Here is a 20,184-nt window from a genome sequence, read left to right on the forward strand (position 1 = left end):
TGCTTTGACATCCTGGTAAGAGGGTACTTTATAATTGCAAAGAATTGTTCATTGGTATTATTCTGCAAATCTTAACACTTTCAAACAACAGAAGAGATTGAAATTATGTAAAAGGGAAAACTTTAGAAAAAAAATGAATCCCATTACTACACACACAACAGATGTGTGTGCGCACATTAATTCTGAGTGGATGCTATACGTTTAAAAACTAAACAACCCCGTTTAAAAACTAAACAACCAACTCAAAAAATCAGTGGACACAGCTCATTTCTATTGCATCATTGAAGAAATCTTCAGACTCCCACAAAATCTTCTCGAGATACCAGATATATATCCCAGCTTGTCCTTGTGCTCTCCTCCACTCTGGTAGCAAAAATTTTCTGTACATTGCCTTTAATTCTTTTTATTCACTCCTAGTGTTCCTATTGATTCAGTGTGGCCTTTTAGCACTTCCTTTTTTGAATGCAAGGCACTCCTGACTTATAAAGGCTCCAGAGTACACATTCCAACCAGAGTTCTTTCTAAGTTCTTACCAATGAAGCTGCTACCTTCCTTGGAATCTTTACACTGAGACTGGCTGTCTTTCTAAAAGATATTCTTTACTTCAAAACAAGTTTGATGTAGACTGCAAGCAACCGGGGCAGGGATCTTCTTCTCATTATATGTGTAAAGTGCACAATGGGAACCAAGTCCCTGTTTGGGGCCTCTTGCTTCTACAAATATTAATAAATTGGGCTCACTCCGAAAGGAAGAATAATTCCCTCCATAACAATAATTATTAGTTGAAATTCTACGGCCTTTGTTATGCGGGAGGTTAAACTAGATAATCATAATGGTCCGATCTGGCCTTAAAATCTATAATACTTTAATATCCCTGAGCCTTTTAGTATCTGTTTACACTAAGAAAATACATGAAAGCTAGCTATCATGATGTAGCTTCTCGATGTAAACCTCAACATTTTCCCTAGAGTAGATACAAATCTACTCCTCCTACCTCAATATAGCTGGGCCAGGTTCATATAATCATATATTTTGAGGCCAAAAGGGATGATTACACTATCATAACACAGACCATAGAATTCCATTCAGTTACTCCCGTATTGAGCCTAATAACTTGTGTTTGACTCAAGACTTCTCTAGGCATAAACATGTGTCTAGGATGAGGTCGCTAACCTCGGTGTATTTTCCTAGTGAGGACAAGCCCTTTTGTGCATGTGTGATCACACCCAGAAATGTAATCTTCAATTTCTAAATTCTAAATGTTATTCACAGATCATACAGAGGGCCCAGCCCACAGCCTGCCTACGGATGAATGACAACTGGCTCAGCTCCAGGTCCTTGGATAAAAACCAAGTCTAAACAATGCCAACTACCAAGGATAATCTGGCACTTCTTCCCGGCAGTCTCTTGCTTTCGGATTCCTAATGCCAAACCAGATCCCTTGGGTAATGGTAAACCTTCACATTTTCTAGTTTACTAAGGTCTAATAAAGTCATTTCAGTGTGATCTGAATGTAGTCTTTAGCTGGCATGGATCTTGCCTTATTTCAGAAAAAACAAATGAAAATCTTGGTTTTGCAATGTTAAGGTTGCCTCCTGAGAATTTCCTGATTTAGTGCTCGCTCATTTATATTGTAACATTGCGAACACAGTGTCAGACTGACAGCCCTGGAGACTCTTCATTCGCAGAACTGGCCCTAGAAGTACATGCTTCCCCAACGTGCTTCAGTTCTGATCTAGAGGATTCAATTCAAGTGGTATTTCAGGCCCCACGCCTATTCCAAATTCAGCCTCTCTACGGAAACTGTCAACTCGTGTTCATGATGAGTGTGGGTTTCTGTTTGTGTGGGACATTCGTCCATTGGCAAGTAGGCTCTGACCACTATATTCATTTCACACAAGTGCCTAACAGCCATCGTAGCATTTTGGGATATTTCTTATTTGAACTAAATTCAAGCTGGTGATGTTGGCCCATATTCCCATTGCCAATTCCCTAACGTAGGGGTCGGCAACCTATGGCACACGAGCCAATTTTTAATGGCACGCTGCTGTCTGCCAGACCCAGGCAGACAGCAGAGTGCCACTAAAAATCTTGCCCGGCCCGCTCTTTTCCGCCCCCCGCTCTCTCCTTGCAGGGCAGGCAAGCTTCCCCCTCCCCCGACTTCTTCCCCCAGCGTGCTGGGTTCCTGCCCCTCCTTCTCTCCCTCTGCAGCCGATCAGCTGACGGCCCTTGCTTCGGAGAGGGAGAGGTAAAAGCAGAGCCCCAGCACGCTCTCTGCTCCGGGGACCTTGGGGAAGGGGGGTGGAATCAGGGCATAACCCCTCCAGCCCCCTGCCATGAGCCGCTCAGGGCAGAGGGCTGGGAGCACCCCCACTACCCCAGCCCACACCCCAAGCCCTCTGCCCTGACCCCTGAACCCCCTACACACACCCCAGCCCTCTTCCCTGACCCCTCCACCCCCCTCACACACACCCAGCCCTCTGCCCTGACCCCTGAACCCTCCTCACACACATCCAGCCCTCTGCCCTGACCTCTGCACCCCCCCACACCCCAGCCCCGTACCCTGACCCCAGCACCTCCCCCACAACCCCAGCCCTGACTCCAGCACCCCCCACACATCCCCAGCCCCCTGCCCTGACTCCTGCACCCTCCTCAAACACCCCCAGCCCCCTGCACCCCCCTCACATACCCAGACCCCCACACCCCATGCCCTGACTCTTGCACCCCCCACATCCCCACTCCCACCCTGAGCACCAAACAGGAGCTCCTGCACACCCTGCCCCCCACATTCCCACCTGCACCCCTCGCACCAAATGGGAGCTGCCCAAGTAAGCGCTCCACACCCAAACCTCCTGCCCCAACCCTGAGCCCCCTCCCTCATTCTAGCTCCTAGCCAGACCCTGCACCCCAACCTGCAGCCTCCTCCTTCACCCCCCAGCCCTGTTCTCAGCACACTCCCACCCTCATCTCAGTGCAGAGAGAGGAAGAGAATGGCTAGAACCAGGGAGAAGGTAGGTACATAGAGTAGACAGGGCCGGGACTCCAGATCGGCAGCGGGCTGAGCGGGGCCGGCAGCTGGGACCCTGGCTGGCAGGAGCCGGTGGACGGAACCCCAGATCGGCAGCGGTCTGCGGGCAGCGGGCTGAGCTGCTCAGCCCACTGCCAGTCTGGGGTCCCGGCCACCAGCCCCACTCAGCCCACTGACGATCTGTGGTTCTGGCTGCAGACCCCTTGCCAGCCGGGGTCCAGGCAGCAGGCCCCACTCAGCCTGCTGCCGGTCTAGGTGAACAGAACCCCAGGCCAGCAACGGGCTGAGCAGGCCGGCGGCGTAAGATCAGCATTTTAATTTAATTTTAAATGAACCTTCTTAAACATTTTGAAAACCTTGTTTACATATGACAATAGTTTAGTTATATAATATATAAACGTATAGAGAGAGACCTAAAAAACGTTAAAATGTATTATTGGCACGTGAAACCTTAAATTAAAGTGAATAAATGAAGACTCGGCACACCCCTTCTAAAAGGTTGCTGACCCCTGCCCTAACCCAACAGGCCCCTCTTTTTACTCACTACTAAACCATCCCATCACTTGTTTTCTGCAAGGGATTTATAAGGACTGACTTGGTTCTTATGCTATTTCCACTAGAGTCTTCAATAATAGGCACCTACAAACAGGAACCAAGATCTTGGTTTACAAGGCAGTTGTCATCCCCACTCTTCTCTATGGGTGTGAGACCTGGGAAACTGACAGATGACATCTCAAGCAACTGCAGTGGTTCCAGCAACGCTGCCTCAGGAGAATTCTCGGGATCAGCTGGGAAGACCGATGCACTAACATCAGAGTTCTCTCTGCAGCCATCATCAGCAGCATGGAAGAGCAGGTCATGAAATACCAACTCCGCTGGGCTGGCCACTGTGTACGTATGCCTGACGCTCGCCTCCCGACGCAAGTACTCTTCTCTCAGTTAAGTCAGGGAAGAAGGGCTTGCAGAGGGCAGCGAAAGCATTTCAAAGATATATTGAAAGTACAGCTTAAAAAGGGAGGCATCAACCCAACAAATTGGGAGGACTTGGGGCGGAACAGAACACAGCTGTGCCACATCATACACCAAGCCACAGCTCACTTTGAGAACAGATGTGCACTGAGACAGGGCCGCGACAAAGGAGGAAAGAAAGGGCACAACATTCCAGCCAACAACTAGGTCTCCTCCAAGATCACAACTGTCACTTCTGTGGGAAAATTTGCAGGGCAAGAACTGGACTCCTCAGCCACTTAAAAACGCACCAATGAACCCCCTTGGCAGACATCATCCTCGCATCAAGGGACAGCCGAAGAAGAAGGTTTCCTCCACGCTGGTGCTAAGCTGGTGTGACAGAGGAATATGGAGTAAGGCAACTGAGCTTCAGTTAAATACTGATGGGGTATCCAGTCTCCAGTGCGTCTTATACAGATCTCATATGTATCTAGTTTTCTGACAATGGACCAAAAGTGACCAAAGTGAAAGAGTGCTAGAACTTCTCAATGCATCTGTGGTACAACAGCATTTGCATCTCTTAGTTATAGACTGGGGGCTCAGCGCAGGGATTCCCTGGCAGGCAAACCTGCGCCACAGCAGATCAGCATGTGCCACGTTACCTATCGGCAGTGTGATCTGAGAACTCAAAGATTTCAATGCTCAGATACTTACACCCCTTAGCCTAGAAATGCCTTTCAATAATCTACGCTTGGAATGCACTGAGGCCAGCAGAAGGGCTACTTTAGAAAATAGGGAGCACGTTTCTTGAAAGCAAAAAAAAAAAAAAAAAAAGGTGGCTGAAAACCATCTGCTAAAAAACTTATTTGATAAAAATCGGTCTTTTCCACCCAATTTTTAACTGCAATTATGTCATCTTTACTTCACCTAGCAAAAGGTGATGTTTTTCCACCAAAAGGCTTTTCTTTTGCTGCTGTTTTTTTAAAACTAGCATAGCCTATATTAGGATCACCCTGTAATGGGTCTCTGTGCCTATTAATCATCTGTGGCTGCTAAATGAAGTGTATCTATTTTCTCTGTTACATTACTATTGGCAACCAGGTCTTCAGTAAGTGCCCAGAAATATTGCCATGGCAACAAAAAGCATTCAAGCATCACTCTTGTTTTGTGCCAATTTAGCTTTAAAATCTTCTGTTGTAAAGGAGAATATGGTACATTAAGTACAATAAAATCAAGATGCAATGTTCTGAAAAGAGTCCAAGGATAAACAGGAAACATGTATTTTACAGGACCAAGAGAAATAATGCCAAACGCAAGATGAAAATTTTTCAGAAGTTTAATATTTATGCTAGTGAATGACTCTCCTTTACTGTATGCCAGCCAGCCCATATGCTCACTTATGTTGTCATTTAGGGTTAGGAAGAAAGCTAACAGAAACAAGGATACCTCTTACATTTCCCTTGATCATTTCAATCCAGATCTGAAATTTGAAGTTGTCAGGGTATCCCATCTTCTCACATCTCAGTTATCAACAGATCATTTCATATGCTCAGTAAATCAACAGATCCAAAGAGCAACGGGAGAGATGAAGGAGGGGCATGTATGTTTAGGAAGGGGTATGCCACACTTTGGGTAGCAGAACATGTTCAATCACATCCGAGACAGGGGAAATTTAATAAAAAAAAAAATCTCAGGCAAGACACTTTCAATCATGGTTCAGTGCTTTCACACTTTATAGCAAGCTGCTGCAATGTATATGTTTTAGATAGCTCTGAGATGAAAGAAGCCAGGCCTTCATGCCATATCTTGCCCTTGATCCATGCCTGCAACTTCACCGCCATCAATCAAGTCATGAGGGCACAATATGGTCCGTAGTGCAGTGCATAGTGGAGGAAAAAGCACTAGGATTGTGGAAAGCTGGTGCTTACAGGTGAAAAGGAAGGGGCTTCGGGCAAAGCAGCTGGGCAGGGGTGGGGAGCTCTGCAGAGTAGGGCTCCATGATGGCTCCATATAGGCTAATGTGGAGAGAGGCTGGTAGGGGTCAGGCCATAGGAACTAACATGGATGCAGTGGCCAGGAACTCCCATAGAATAGGCGCTGAGAGAACATGGCCACTATTCCAATCCTTTAATGTCAAATCCTGCCCTCAGTTTGGGGAAGGGGCACAATTTCATCCCCTTGCACAGCCACATAAATGCCTGATTACTCTGGCTTCATGCAGCATATGTGAATTTCACCCTCTAGCAGACACCACTACTGAGGCCTGGATTTCTAACTTGAGAATTCACATTGATCCAGCTCTAAAATACAGTATCAAAGACATCAGGCAGGGGAGTTTGGGGGAAGGGGATGATGGTGGGAAAGAGTATTATTGGCTGGTTATTCCTTCCTTTCTAATTATTTACTTATTTAATGGGAATGATGGTGCAGGGGGAAGAAAGCAAAGGACATATTTAAATTTTTCTTGAAGGGTCACTGCCAAGATTTACACCATCCATGTCTCATCTCCCCACCAAGTACCAAAACAAAAGGCCAGATCCTGTGCAGTATCAAGCACCATACCGGAGGTGAGAGTCAAAGGTGTTTAGCCGCCCTCAGGGGAGAGTTAAAAGTGTTTAGCCGCCCTCAGGGGAGAGCTTTTCCAACAGCAGGTTCAAATTTTTGGAAGTGTCTAAATGCCAGTTTCAAAAGAGTTAAGCACTTGGAAGTCTTAGGACTTGTCTACACAGGCAGTTATGCCAGATTAACTATTTCTGATGAACTACCTCTGTGGATACTCTTACTCCAGAATAACAGTGCCTTACTCTGAATCAGCTTGATCTAATAGCTATTCCAGAATAACTCCCTGTGTGAACAAGCCCTTAACACTCCTTGGAAGTGGATTACGCCAATTTGAAACAAGGATTTCTTATTCCAGAATAAGCGAGTCCAACACATGGAGTTATTCAGGAATAGCTATTCCACTTTAAATCCAAATTAACTTTCCTGTGTAGACAAGCCCCTATGCTCCTAAATCACTTTTGAAAATTTTACCCTAGGCCAAGAGAAAATATGAATTCCCCAAAACAATGGCTTTAATACATCATTACCTATATACAACGTAGTCAGGATACTAGTTTTCATGCAGTATCCACATAGGCTTACACCTTTGCCAGCTCTCCCTGATCGCACATGGAAAGTGGATTGATAGAATAAATTCCACATGAACATACACACAATGAGGTCACATGCAATATAGTGCAGAAGCATAGAAATTCCAGACCACCACCACCACCCACCTCCCTCAAAGGGTGTTGTGCTTAAAGTTGCTCATCAGCCAAAGTTTTAAGATTATTGCAGCCCTCTCTTTCCGTTATTAAGGGGGAAAACTGGTCTGCATCCTTTGGGTAGCTGCCATACAGACCCTTGAAACTACACATTTAACTTATAGACTCAAAGGCTCGAATGAACCATCATAATCATAGAATCATAGAATATGAGGAATGGAAGGGACCTCAGGTCATCTAGTCCAGCCCCCTGCTCAAAGCAGGACCAATTCCCAATTAAATCAACCCAGCCAGAGCTTTGTCAAGCCTGACCTTAAAAACCTCTAAAGAAGGAGATTCCACCACCTTCCTAAGTGACCCATTCCAGTGCTTCACCACCCTCCTCATGAAAAAGCTTTTCCTAATATCCAACCTAAACCTCCCACACTGCAAGTTGAGACCATTTTGCCTTGTTCTGTCATCTGCTACCACTGAGAACAGTCTAGATCCATCCTCTTTGGAACCCCCTTTCAGGTAGTTGAAAGCAGCTATCAAATCCCCCCTCACTCTTCTCTTCTGCAGACTAAATAATCTCAGTTCCCTCAGCCTCTCCTCATAAGTCATGTGCTCCAGCCCCCTAATCATTTTTGTTGCCCTCCGCTGGCATGATTTATTCTAGTCTCACCTCCTGCACATTACAGGCCACAGTACCTCGCCCACCCATTCCTGTAATAGAAGCCTAACCTCTGGCTGAGTTACTGAAGTCCTTAAATGATGGTTTAAAGACTTCAAGTTACAGAGAATCCACCATTTACACTAGTTTAAACCTGCAAGTGACCATACCCCATGGTGCAGAGGAAGGCAAAAAAAAAAAAAAAACGCAGGGTCTCTGCCAATCTGACCTGGGGGAAATTTCTTCCCAACGCCAAATATGGTGATCAGTGAGACCCTGAGCATGTGGACAAGACCCACCAGCCAGACACCTGGGAAAGAATTCTCTGTAGTAACTAAGAGCCCTCCTCACCTAGTGTCCAATCACCAGCTGTTGGAGATATTTGCTGCTAACAGTCGCAGATCAGCTACATGCCATTGAAAGCAGTCTCATTATACCATCCCCTCCATAAACTTTTCAAGCCCAGTCTTGAAGCCATTATTAGGGGGATATCTGGTATGCATCCTTTGGGCAGCTGAGATTCAGACCCCTGAAACTATTAATTTAACTTAATTTTTTAAAAAAATCAAATTCTGATCCATTTCCTGCCATTTTCTGCCTAGCGTCCTCTTGAATCTCATTTGAAAAGTTGTGAGGAGAAAAAGTGATCTGGGAATATTTCACCTGTAACTCTCGAAACACATCTATCCTTCAGTACCGCATTTCACAGCAAGCCACACAGAAACATCTTGAGGTTCCTGGCAAGATTTCATTTTTTTTTTAAGCAATGATGTACAAGCAGATGCTTCTCAAAGTGAAGGCTTAAGGTGAAAAGCTCCCTTTGAAGGGTTCTGATACCTGAAGCATTTTGGCTGAAATCCACAGCACACTAACATGTCAAGCTCATGAGCCTGAATTGAATAAATGCGGGAAATGAACTGCATTTCTTAATATGGTAACAGGACCTGATTTTCCTCTAACCTACCGTGTCTTTACACCCGTTGAACTCCACTCACTTTAATGCAATTAATTCTGAAAGACAGAGGAGAATCAGGGCCATTAGCATGGTTGGTTTGGGGATTTTGAAGCTGTGAGAAATCTACAAGAGATGATGTAAAATAAAATGAGCAGATTAATAACTAAATCAATTAAAGTCAAAGGAGAGAAATGGGCCCTCTTACATAATGCTGCTGGGTGGTAACCACCATCTTACCTTCCACACATGCCTTTCCATTAATATTTTCTAATGAGCCAGTCATATCAAGGTCACGCTGAAGGTCCCTTATCTGCCTGTTGAGGTAGCCTTCCTCCTCGGGTATGGCAGGAAGCATACCTAGCAGCTGGTGGTCGTCATATTCTTGGTAAAACCCCTGGGATGACAGAGAGCTGGTGTTGTCTGGACGTTGCTCTAAGGAGCTGGTGCCACTTCTCACTCTTTTCTGCCATTGCAGACACATGTCGGAGCCCCGGGCAGGTGCCTGGGAATCAAGATCATGACTTGTTGATGGAAAGTCACCGTCTTCAGGATGCATGTGTTCAGCATCTTTCGTGTTCTGGCTAAAGCTTCCTTCATCTTCTGAATCTTCAGAGTAGTCCTTGTAACTGCCGTCACTGTCTTCTAAGTCCTGGTTTCCATCTTCCTCTGACTTGTGGTCCACTCTGCTCAAGTTGACCAATGAAGCAGATAAGGAGTCTCCCACCTGCTGGACAGCTTCGTACATCCGTGACATCCAGGAGGAGAGTGGCTGGAGGAAACTCTGAGCATTCTGAGAAGCCATGCTTATACCATGACCCGTATCTGATGATGAGTTGTTCAGTTTTGCCAGCATGCCACACTTACAATTCTGTGAGCTATAGAATAAGCATCATAAGAGATTACCGTAAATCACTTGTCCATCAGCTTCTATGTGTTATCTATCAAAACTATCCAGCCTAGAGAGAAGGAAAGGCAAGAACCCGTCCACCAGCTTAGAGATACCGCCACTAAGCCACCACCAGAAGTCCAAGATTACACAGCAAGGCATGCATTTTGTAGCAGACAGCAAAGAGCTCCAGATAATCCTACAGCAGCGAGATAAAAGCCATTATGACAAAAATTTAAATAGAGACCATTTGAACGCCAGCACTTCTCGTGGTGCTCATACATTACACTATTAGCACCAGAACGATCTATATAAAAATACTCTGGGCTTATATAGCAAATTTAAGCCAAGGTTCTCAAAGCACTTACAAACCTTTATTCCCTTAACACCCCCTTGAGTTAAGTATCATATTATATCCACCTTAAAGATGGGGAAACTGAGGCACAGAAATTCTTTTGTTTGTTTGTTTTTTTAATTGACTTGCCTAAAGGTCACACAGTCAATCATTGTCAGACAGCAGCAGCACTCCCCACTCCCAAAACTATGCTCTAGCCATTCACTACACAAATGTCGGTTCCCGTGGGGGAACACAAGTCAATAGGCTGTATTCATTTCTATGAGAAGGCTTAAAAGGAGCATTTTGACATCAATTGTTGGCAGAGGAAGGGGAAGCTGAGCGTAACCACAATGTTCTTTTGATGTTTAAATGAAACATAACCATTTTCTACACTCAGGCCCTGATTCAGCAAGGCAGTTAAGCATGTCTAACTTTCCGCATTGTCAGCAGTCCCGTTGAATTAAGTGGGACTAGTCAGAGGCTTAATGTTAGGCATGTGCTTACACACCTTGCAGAACCAGAACCTAAGACAGTTTCTGATTTTCTGGAAGTAGTATGTGGAGAGAGATTTAAATATCTCAATTTTTAAAACTAATCTCAATCCAAAACAGGAATGTGTGTCATTTTTTCATCTTCCTAAGGACTGCAGGAAGGCAATGGGCCCTTCTCTGCATGCCTCTGGCACATCTGCTCTTTGTGTGCCTTTGGAAAATCTTTCCACATATTACCAGAAAGATATCAGCAAATTCAGGGGGAGTTCAGAGAAGAGGAACAAAAATTGCCAGAAAGCTAATGGATTTAGGAGGAAAGATTAAGCCACCTGTACTGCTTGGGTCAGTGACAACTACAAGGGGGAAAAAATGTTTACATGAAATCTGGGCCTTACTGATTCCATTGACTTCAAGAGGGCCAGGTTTCACCCCAAAAGAGAGAAGAATTATACAGTGTGCCACAGGGCAATATAGATAGGCATAACTACATTAAGAAAGGGAAATAGAGGGGGACTGTCACTGAGTGTGGGGGAGTCAGGGCCCTGCAGCCCCCACTCCCTGGAATTCACTGTGACTCTCAGCCAGCCAGTAAAACAGAAGGCTTATTAGACAACAGGACCAGAGTCTAAAACAGAGCTAATAGGTACAGAAAACAGGACCCCTCAGTCAGGTCCTTCCTGGGGGGGGTGGGGAGCCCTGACCCAGGTGCTGGGCCTGTTTCACCAGCAAGCTACAAACTGAAACTCCTTCCAGCAGCCTCCTCCAGCCTTTGCCCAGCTTCCCGGGGGCAGACGGTGTCACCTGGCCCCAACCCCCTCCTGGGCTCAGGTTACGAAGGGCAGCCGCCACCCTTTAGGTGCTGGCTGTCCAGTGTCATCCCTCAGTGAAGTCACACCCTTATTTCCCATCTCCATCTAGTATTAATGCAGACAGTAAATGAGTAAAACTCCCCTGCACCATTACCAGGTTAATACTCCCTACTCCGTCACATCCCGGGGGTGAAATCTGGGCCTCACTGACATAACTGACTTCAAGGGGGCCAGGGTTTCACCCCAGAAGAGAGAAGAATTATACATTAAGAAAGGGAAAATAGAAGGGGACCATCAAGAAAACCTCTCAACAGTTATATGCATAAGGCTGCAGAATAGTATCCAAAGGAAACTGACAGGAGCCCCATTTCCTAGGATACATAAAACTAGGGAGAGTCTTTTGTCCAGTTTTTTTTTAGAGAGTAGCTCCCCACTGAATTAGATGTGGATGACTCAGTCGATCTCTTCAATCTGCACCTTCCATGACTGATTATTTTGCCAAATGACGTTCATTTAACTGGCTATGGTTCGTTTTGCAGAAATCTCCAAGACATTTGTCATCATTAGAGCATGCTTAAAAGTATAATCATTATCCTGGTGATAAAAGTGCGGGTGACTAAATCTTTGACAATACGTTTTTAAAAGTTAATGGCGGTCACAAAGCCTTTCCGTACATGCGCAGACACTGATCCAATGCCACTTGGAGTCAACTGGAAGCTTGCCATTGATTTCAGTGGCCTATTAAACCAAGGTCATATTTCCCATGCAATCAATCACGCCCATTCCCTTCACTGTCCCCCCGGCTCCCATCCAGCCACTCTTCCTCATATGATCTATTTGTTTTGACTCTGAATTCAATTCATTTTCCACCGTCTCCAAATGATATGTTTTCAGTGTGCTGCAGATTTTTCTAGTGATGAGTCACTGCACTGTAGATGTTGTTAGGGGACACTGGCAGCATTGACAGCTTGGAAGGAGAGAGATAGGCCTTTCGGGGCTTTTTGGGTCGGGATGATTTGGGTTTGCTCTATCCAGCGATGATTGCTAAGCACAGTAGCTAAACATTGCTTCTAAAATGGAATAGGTGGTTTAAAAATAAAGAGAACAAAACCTTTCTGCATTTTTTTGAGGGGTTACTCACTCACGTCTGTGAGCCAACGACCTCTTGGTGCCCCCTGGCAGAAGGTCAACGTGCGTCACAGCAAGGCCCTTCCAACGCTAAGAATTTTCGTTTTAAATAACTTCACCAATCTCAACTCACATTTTTAAAAACTGAGTTATGGAGGGAGAAAAATTGATGAGAACAATAAGTGAAACGTTGGTGGGAGCAAGTACCACTTATTTTTAACGTGTATATCTCAAAAAAAACCCACCAAAAAACAGCTTATCAGCTTCACTTCAAACATCCCCAACCTTTTCTCCCTCTCGTGAGACGTTTCAGGCTAAATAGCCTGTGTAGTTATTAATTGTTTCCTTTCTTTTAGAAAATCAGATGGGTAAAAGGGTCGATGTTAGGCATATAAGAGAAAGCGCCACAACCATCACTATGAAATCCCTACAATCAATACACTGATTTCTTTATAGATTATATTATGAGCGATGGTAACTGTAAGGAGTGACCTCCTTCAGTTGAGCCTGAGGACTAGCCAGCCCAGCCTCCAGGCAGATAAATGAGCTCAGACAAGTTGCGGCAGGACCACCTGATTGACCTGCCCACCTGATTGGCTGAAGGGAGCCAGCAGACCAGGCCTGTTTTAAGCTCAGCAGCAGGTCCCTGGTGTCTCGATTCTTATGTGCGCAGCTGCAAGTGTTCCTGTGCTTGCCTTGTTCCCAGCCTTGCTCCTGTCCTGTTCCACTATGCTCCAGCCCTGCTTCCTCCTGACTCTGATCCCTGGCTCAACTCTTGGTTCCCAACTCCTGCTCTGACCACTAGGCCTGACTCCCGCTTCAACAACTAGACCTGACCCCCCAGCATCCCAGTCATGACAGTAACTGTCGGATGTACCATCATTCCATTCCTAGGTAGATGACTAGACTGGTTCAGATGTAAATCCGACCGCACCTTAGCTAAGAACTTAGGGTGTGGTGATAGTAAGACCTTGTCCTTGAAAAACATTATAAATGGGGGTTCTGCCATCAAGGTTCCAATCTCTCCAACCCTGTGGGCTGACATGAAAGCTACTAGAAAGGCAGTCTTTATAGATAAGTGAAGCAAGAAGCAGGTCGCCATAGATTCAAACAGAGGTCCCATAAGATATTTAAGTACCAGGTTGAGATCCCAAATCATAGTAGCATCTTTACCCTGTGGATAAAGATTAGCCAGACCCTTAATAGATCTCAAGGACACACGGTGCACAAAAATGGAATACCCATCTCGAGGGAAATGAAAAGCTGATATCGCAGGGTGATGAACCTTTAACAGAGCTAATTGATATACTCAGTTTTTTAAGTCCAGCAGATGGCTAAGAGCGGAGAAGATTCAGGCACAGGATGGTGATGGTGACATCAGTGGTTGAACCTCTTCCATTTCTGAATTTAAGTGCAACCCTTCTGCCTGTCAGAGTTGGCAGCAACAAGGGCCGGGTTCAGTATCTAGGGGTTCCATTCCAATAACACAATGCAAAACCGGCTTGAGCCCCCACCCAGTGACCTGGGACGAATATATGTCACCCCCGCTGGGTGCCTCCAAGAGGCAATACTTCCCCTCTCGCAAGCACAGAGTCTGAGTGTAGCAAAAGCCTTTTAATAACAGAGAAACAATGTGGCATTATGTTGGGGAAACACCACCAACAGAATTCATAACACAACCCATGAGCAAAAAAACCCACCCCAAGCAAATTGGGGCATGCCCTTTCCCTTTGGTTCTTGAGTCCAGCAATCCAAAGTCACCCAAAGTCCCAAAAGTCTCTGTCCCTGGTCAGTGCAGCATCAGAGTTTGAAAGTTTATCTGCAGAGTTTTACCTCCCAACCTGGGTGGAGATGGGGTTAAGGGGCACCTTATGTGGTCCAAAGCCAATTGCCCCACCTCTCCATGGGGCTCCGCTCCGCTCCACCAGCCGTCCTACAAACTGCTCCACTCCACCAGCCGCTCTGCTCTCCCAGCTGTCCCATGAGCCACTCCAGCCATCCCGCAAACTGCTCTGCTCCAAGAGCCACTCTGCTGTGCTCTGCCAGCTGTCCCACAAACTGCTCCGCAATATATCTTCAGGCTCCCCCCTACTTAACACAACACTCAGTGATTTCAGCTCTTAGTAAGTTTAGCTCTTTTGTGATTTCAGCTTGTAGTAGGGGAGCTTCAGTGCTGGTGCACCATTGGTCCAAAGTGAATTCAGCTCAGCAGCCTGTAACTAGACTCCTAATGGAATCAAAATTAGCTCTGATATTCCACAGTGGAGAGAGGAGGAAGTGCAATTAGCATGTAAGGCCCTCACCAGGGGGCCCATGCCACCAAGTATTAATACCTGTCCCCAGCCTCTCTCAATTCACTGAGTTTTGGAACCCATGTCCCTTGCCTAGCGAGTGCTACTTAGTTGATGGCGAGTCCCTTCATCGTAACAAAAGGCCAAGTACAGTTCCACTGTCCTTGATTCACAGAATCAGGATAACAACAATTTATTCTTCCTGCCCCAATAACAGAGAAACTGGGGATCCCACAGCAGCCAAAGTGACCATTTGGGCAGCTATGGGCTCATGCTAGGTGGGGTGGGTGTGCCTATGCAAATGAAATCAGCCCCTGAAGTTCTTTTCCACAACTTGCCACAACTCACTACCAGATGTCAGGGTGGAGCTCATCCTGACTCTGCTTACATAAGTAATTCTATTTGATTCCTTTCTACTGTTTAATAATACTTGTTGTACTCCTGTTGAGCAGGTGGATTATAATCCCATGAACCGTCTGGGAGCTATCCTTGGAGCCCTACTTCACCCCTAGGTTGCACTGAAACACAAGACCCATTTCCTGGAAGAGGAGATGAGGGACGGTCAAAAGCTTGAACATTGGTTGGACACACAGGTAAAGCACGTAAGGACACCAACCTTGCCTTGGCCAAGTTGGTACTACAAGGACAACCCTGGCCTTGTCCTGCCTGATGTTGTTCATCACTCTTAGAATTAGTGTTGTTGGAGGCAATGTGTAAAACAGGCCCTTTGTACAAAGAAGGAGAAAGACATCTCCCAAAAAGAGAGGCAACCTAGGCTCCTCTTTAGCAAAATAAGGGACATCCTGTTGCTGGGCATGGCAAATAGGTCCACCTGGGGAAGTCCCCACCTCTGGGATATCCCAAGAAGGATTTGAGAGTCCAACTCCCATTCATAGTCCTGGGAGAAGTACCTGCTGAGCCTATTGGCTGTGACATTCTGGACTCCAGGAAGGTAAACGGCTGAGATCTGAATCTGATGGGCTGTACTCCATAACTTCCATAACTAGTTTATAGCTTTGGTACATAGAGAGGGTGATCTTGCTCCTCCCTGTGTATTGATATAGAACACGCAAGGTACATATCCATCCTGCTCCTGATTGATTTGCCACTGATAAGGGGTAGGAACTGAAGGCAGCCACTCCTGACTTCCCTGAGTTCCAACACATTGATACGGAGATCAGTTTCCTGAGATGATCATCTGCCCTGAGTTGTGAGTGTGTTGAGGTGTGTGCTCCCCACCCTAAACAGGGATGTGTCCATTGTCACAGTTATTGTTGGAGCTGGGCAGATGAAAGGGATGCCTGTGCAGATACTGTGTTGGCCTTTCCACCAATCCAGGGAGTTCTTCACCTGGAGGGAAACTATAACCTGTTTGTCCAAGCTGTTGTTGAGGAATAGATCATCCTCCTGAACCAGCCCTGAAAGCAGTGGAGGCATGATCCTGTATGATTGATCACTAAGGTGCAAGCTGCTGTATGACCCAGGAGCTGCAAACAGTTCCTTGCTGTAGTACAGTTGCGTCCTTGAATTGTCCTGACCAGATTCAACAAAGTTATGAATCTGTCTGTGAGAAGGAAGGCCCTGGCTGCCAATGAATCCAAACATGTCCCTGTGAAATGTATTCTCTGTTCAGGGGCTAACCTGGACTTATTTAAGTTTAGCTGGAAACCCAACTCCTGAAAGAGGACGAGAGCTGTCTAGGTGGAAGTTAGTACTGCTTTGTAAGTACTAGCCAGTCTTCAAGATATGGGAAGACTAAAATTACTTCTCGCTGAAGGCTAAATGACTTTTAGCCGCTACTGCTAAACCCTTGAAAAATTTATTTGAGACTGAAGAGAAGCTGAAGGGAAGTACTCAGCACTGAAAATTATCCTAGCCCATGGTGAAATCCAGGTAACCCCTGTGCTCGGGATATGTCACTATAAGGAAATTGGTTTTTGGCCCTTGACCTACAGGATGCCTATCTCCTGCCTCTAGAAAAGGGATTATAGCTGCCAGAGTCACCATCAGGAACTTCTGAGACTTTACAAATTTGTTCAGTCAGCTTAGATCTCAGAACAATCTCCATCCTCTGTCCTCCTTTGGCATGAGAAAATACTTTGAGTAAAACCCTTTCCTCCTGTGAGGTGATGGAACTGGTCCTATCATTCCTAAACAAAAGAGGGAGTGTACTTCTTGACTAAGTGTAGTCTCGTAAGAGATACCTACACCGCCACACCTGTTGGAAATGGGAAAGGCAATCTCCAAAGTGGGGAGGTGGGCAAAAGGTTGGAGCTTGCAAACTAGAGATGACAGAGGAGACAAAGCCTGGGCCAACCTGTCAAAACTGCCGTTCCGATGATGAGTAGGTATTCACTGAAGGAGGGTGGCAAGCTCTTTTCCTCTGGAATCTCTCTCTCTCATCATGGGATTGGTGATTCTGTGAAAACCAGGGAACTGAGCCAGGCGTGATCTCTGTGTAGTTTGAGACATGCTAACTCTCTTCTTGTTTGTAGGGATATATATACACCCAGAGACCTCAACATGACCCTGGAGTCCTTCAGCATATGCATAGTTCCCAAGTTCTCCATAGGTCACAAGAAGAGCTTCTGACCATCAAATGGGAGGTCCTCAACAGTATTCTGAACCTCTCTTGGGAATCCCAACAACTGGAGCCACAACACCCTGCACATGACAACTGCTGTGGAGGTGGATCTAGCAGCAGTGTCTGCAGCATCCAAGGATGCTTGGAGAGAGCTTCTGGCTGATAACTGACCCTCCTTAATGATGGCCCAGAAGGAAGTGTTCTCTGTGCTCCTAAGGAAGATGATCGAAAAAGGATGCAAACTTGTTGTAATTAATGTAGTCATACTTGGCCATAATCTCCTGATAATTTGTGAACTGAAATTGGAGACTTGCAGATGAGTAGGCTTCCATCCAAAAAGGTCTAACCTTTTCTGGCCATTTCCTATGGAGCAGACCTGGAGTAATTCTGTCTACCCCACTTGTTTACAGCATCCACCACCAGGGAATTAGAAGGGAGATGGGAAAACAGAAATTCTGAGTTCCTGGGGCAACGTAATATTTCTTATCCACCTGTTTACAAGTTGGCAGCATGATGGCAGGAGTTTGCCACATGTCTTGGCTGGATCGAGGAGTGGTTCATTAATGGGTAGTGCAACCCCAGTGGGTGTCACGGAATGCAAAGTGTCCAGGAGTTTGTGATGAGAGTCTTTAACTTCCTCAAGAAGTACAGTATCTGGATGGTGTCAGCCACCCTCTTCACAAGGTCCCGGAATTGATGAAAATCATTGGCCATAAATGGTGGTGGAGGCATGACTGCCTCACCCAGAGATGAAGATGAAACAGGGGTTTGAAGGGTAGCCTCTTTGTCCACCCGAGCCTCCTGTTCCTCAAAGGTCCCCTCGTATTGGGGGTTTGGTGGAGGAGACTGTGTAACCCTAGTTTCCTTGTGCAGCGGAGCTGGGAAATTGGCAAATTGCTGCCAAGAAGTCACCCAACAATCCCAGTATGGCCAGTATGCACAGAATTTTTGTAATTTTTTGGCACAGAATGCCCCCAGAAGTAAAAGATGGGGAAGGGCAGGGGCCACCATGTAAATTTCTACATACATGTATCAAGCGCTGATCACTGTAGTATCTGAGGGTACATCAGAAGGCAAAGGAGCAGTATAGATGCTTTAACTCTCAAGAACTTCTCCTAAAACAGGATATCACAGTAATGGGTGCAATATAAAACAAGGATCAGAGGCTGAGAAGGCTCTAGAGCCCAAGCAGTGAATTCTGAAATTTCTTATTCCTCTCATCACAGCTCTGCATGCAGCTAGCTATGTTTGGAGTTGTGCCAGGATTTGTTTTAAAAACTGATTTCCCGATAACAAAACACATTTTTGTCAGGATATTTAGCCTCCTTTCTTGCTGATCCTTTGTCACGTGCACTCTTTTTGTAAAAGAATGGCAACTATAAATTACTGTCCCCTACAGTTATCATGGGGGGCAGGAGGGAAGAGCGATAGTAAGATCTATTGTGTAAGCGTGATGTTAATTGTTCATAATAGGTAGGAGCTGTTTCACGAATCCAGGCTTGTCTACAATGTAGAGAAATAGTATGAAAACAAGATGAAAAATGTTTCTGCAATTCCTAAACGCAAACATCGTGAAATAGCATCTGCAGTAGCATCATTAAATCGGATCAGGACAGTTTGATTGCAACCTGACCCCAAAGGGTTTATTCCGTTCTGTGAGTTGCTCTGTGTGATCCAAACTACTTATTCCATATATAGGCACATTACTATTCTACTTAGAATGTAACCTCTTTGGGGCAGGGACTGTCTTTTTGTTCTGTGTTTATACATCTTTGACAAATGTGAGAATTGCCCTTAATATTTTATGAAGTATCTGCATGACTCTGTACCGAGCACCTTGCACTGCTACCCATTGGGGGAAGAACGGATTTTTCTCCCTGGAATATGTGAGATCAGGTTAGGTATTTGACATATATAGCCACTAGGACTGTCTGGGCTAGAATCAACATGTTGGCTGCAGAGGTAGCTGAATATGTGAACACAGCACGGTTTTGCAAGGGAAGGACAATGGACACAGGAACCTGTGTTAAGAACTGGCCTCAGAGACACAGCCACAGGGCTCTCTTTGGAGAGACAAAGAGTGGGGATGGAGCACAGGGAAGCAGGCCCTGGCTTCCACCTCTTTCATGCTAACCCAAGGATGGTCAGAGTCGGTATTCCAGGTAACTGATAAACTGTTCCCTTCCTCTGCAAAGGCTTGTGTTGTGGTGTCACTGCAGAAACTTACTGAGAACACCGCGCCCAGAAGTGCGGGGAGTCTCTCACAGGAGTCTGGCTTGGCAGGACTTGCTGCAGGGAGCCCCGGAGGCTATGTCAACACAGCAAAGAAAACCCGCAGCTGGCCTGTGCCAACTGACTTGGGCTTGTGGGACTGTTTCATTGCTGTGTAGACTTCTGGACTTGGGCTGGAGCCTGAGCTCTGGGACTCTCCCAAACTGCTGGGTCCAAGAGCCCAGGCTCCAGCCCCAAGCCAAGACATTTAAACATTAATGAAACAGCCCCAAGAGCCCGAGTCAGCTGCGGGTTTGTCTTTGCTGTGTTGTTATAACCAGAGAGAGACAGGGATAGCTGGCACCCAAAAGCCCAGCTTCAGAGTCACAGGGGATCCAGCACACAAAAGTGTTACTCACAGGAGATGCGTTAACAGGGCATAAACAAGATCCATGACAAGTACACCTAGCATAATGGGGCCCTGGTCCACGATTGGTACTCATAGGTGCTGATGCAATCAATACTTATGTTCCTGGGGGGATTTGAGGTAAGTGGAGAGAAGGGAGAAACACATCTCGACTATATTCTGTTGCCTGTG

The 20,184-nt window shown here is 45.9% G+C and overlaps 1 protein-coding gene across 4 annotated transcripts in view; it reads right to left on the reverse strand.

The window, feature by feature from the left end:
• The window catches only part of SYT16 (synaptotagmin 16), a 143,472-nt gene that overhangs the window by 40,577 nt on the left and 82,711 nt on the right, over positions 1-20,184 (reverse strand). For 2 of the 4 annotated variants that reach the window (XM_048855739.2, XM_048855738.2), the window contains exon 2: positions 9,087-9,724. The exons of the other annotated variants lie outside the window; for them this stretch is intronic. In XM_048855739.2, the coding sequence (XP_048711696.2) occupies positions 9,087-9,702 (616 nt within the window). In that variant the 5' untranslated portion in view covers positions 9,703-9,724. The remainder of the gene's footprint in view (positions 1-9,086; positions 9,725-20,184) is intronic. 4 annotated transcript variants of the gene reach the window in all.

The sequence above is a fragment of the Caretta caretta genome, chromosome 6 (assembly GCF_965140235.1).
Source record: "Caretta caretta isolate rCarCar2 chromosome 6, rCarCar1.hap1, whole genome shotgun sequence".
Taxonomy (NCBI): domain Eukaryota; kingdom Metazoa; phylum Chordata; order Testudines; family Cheloniidae; genus Caretta; species Caretta caretta.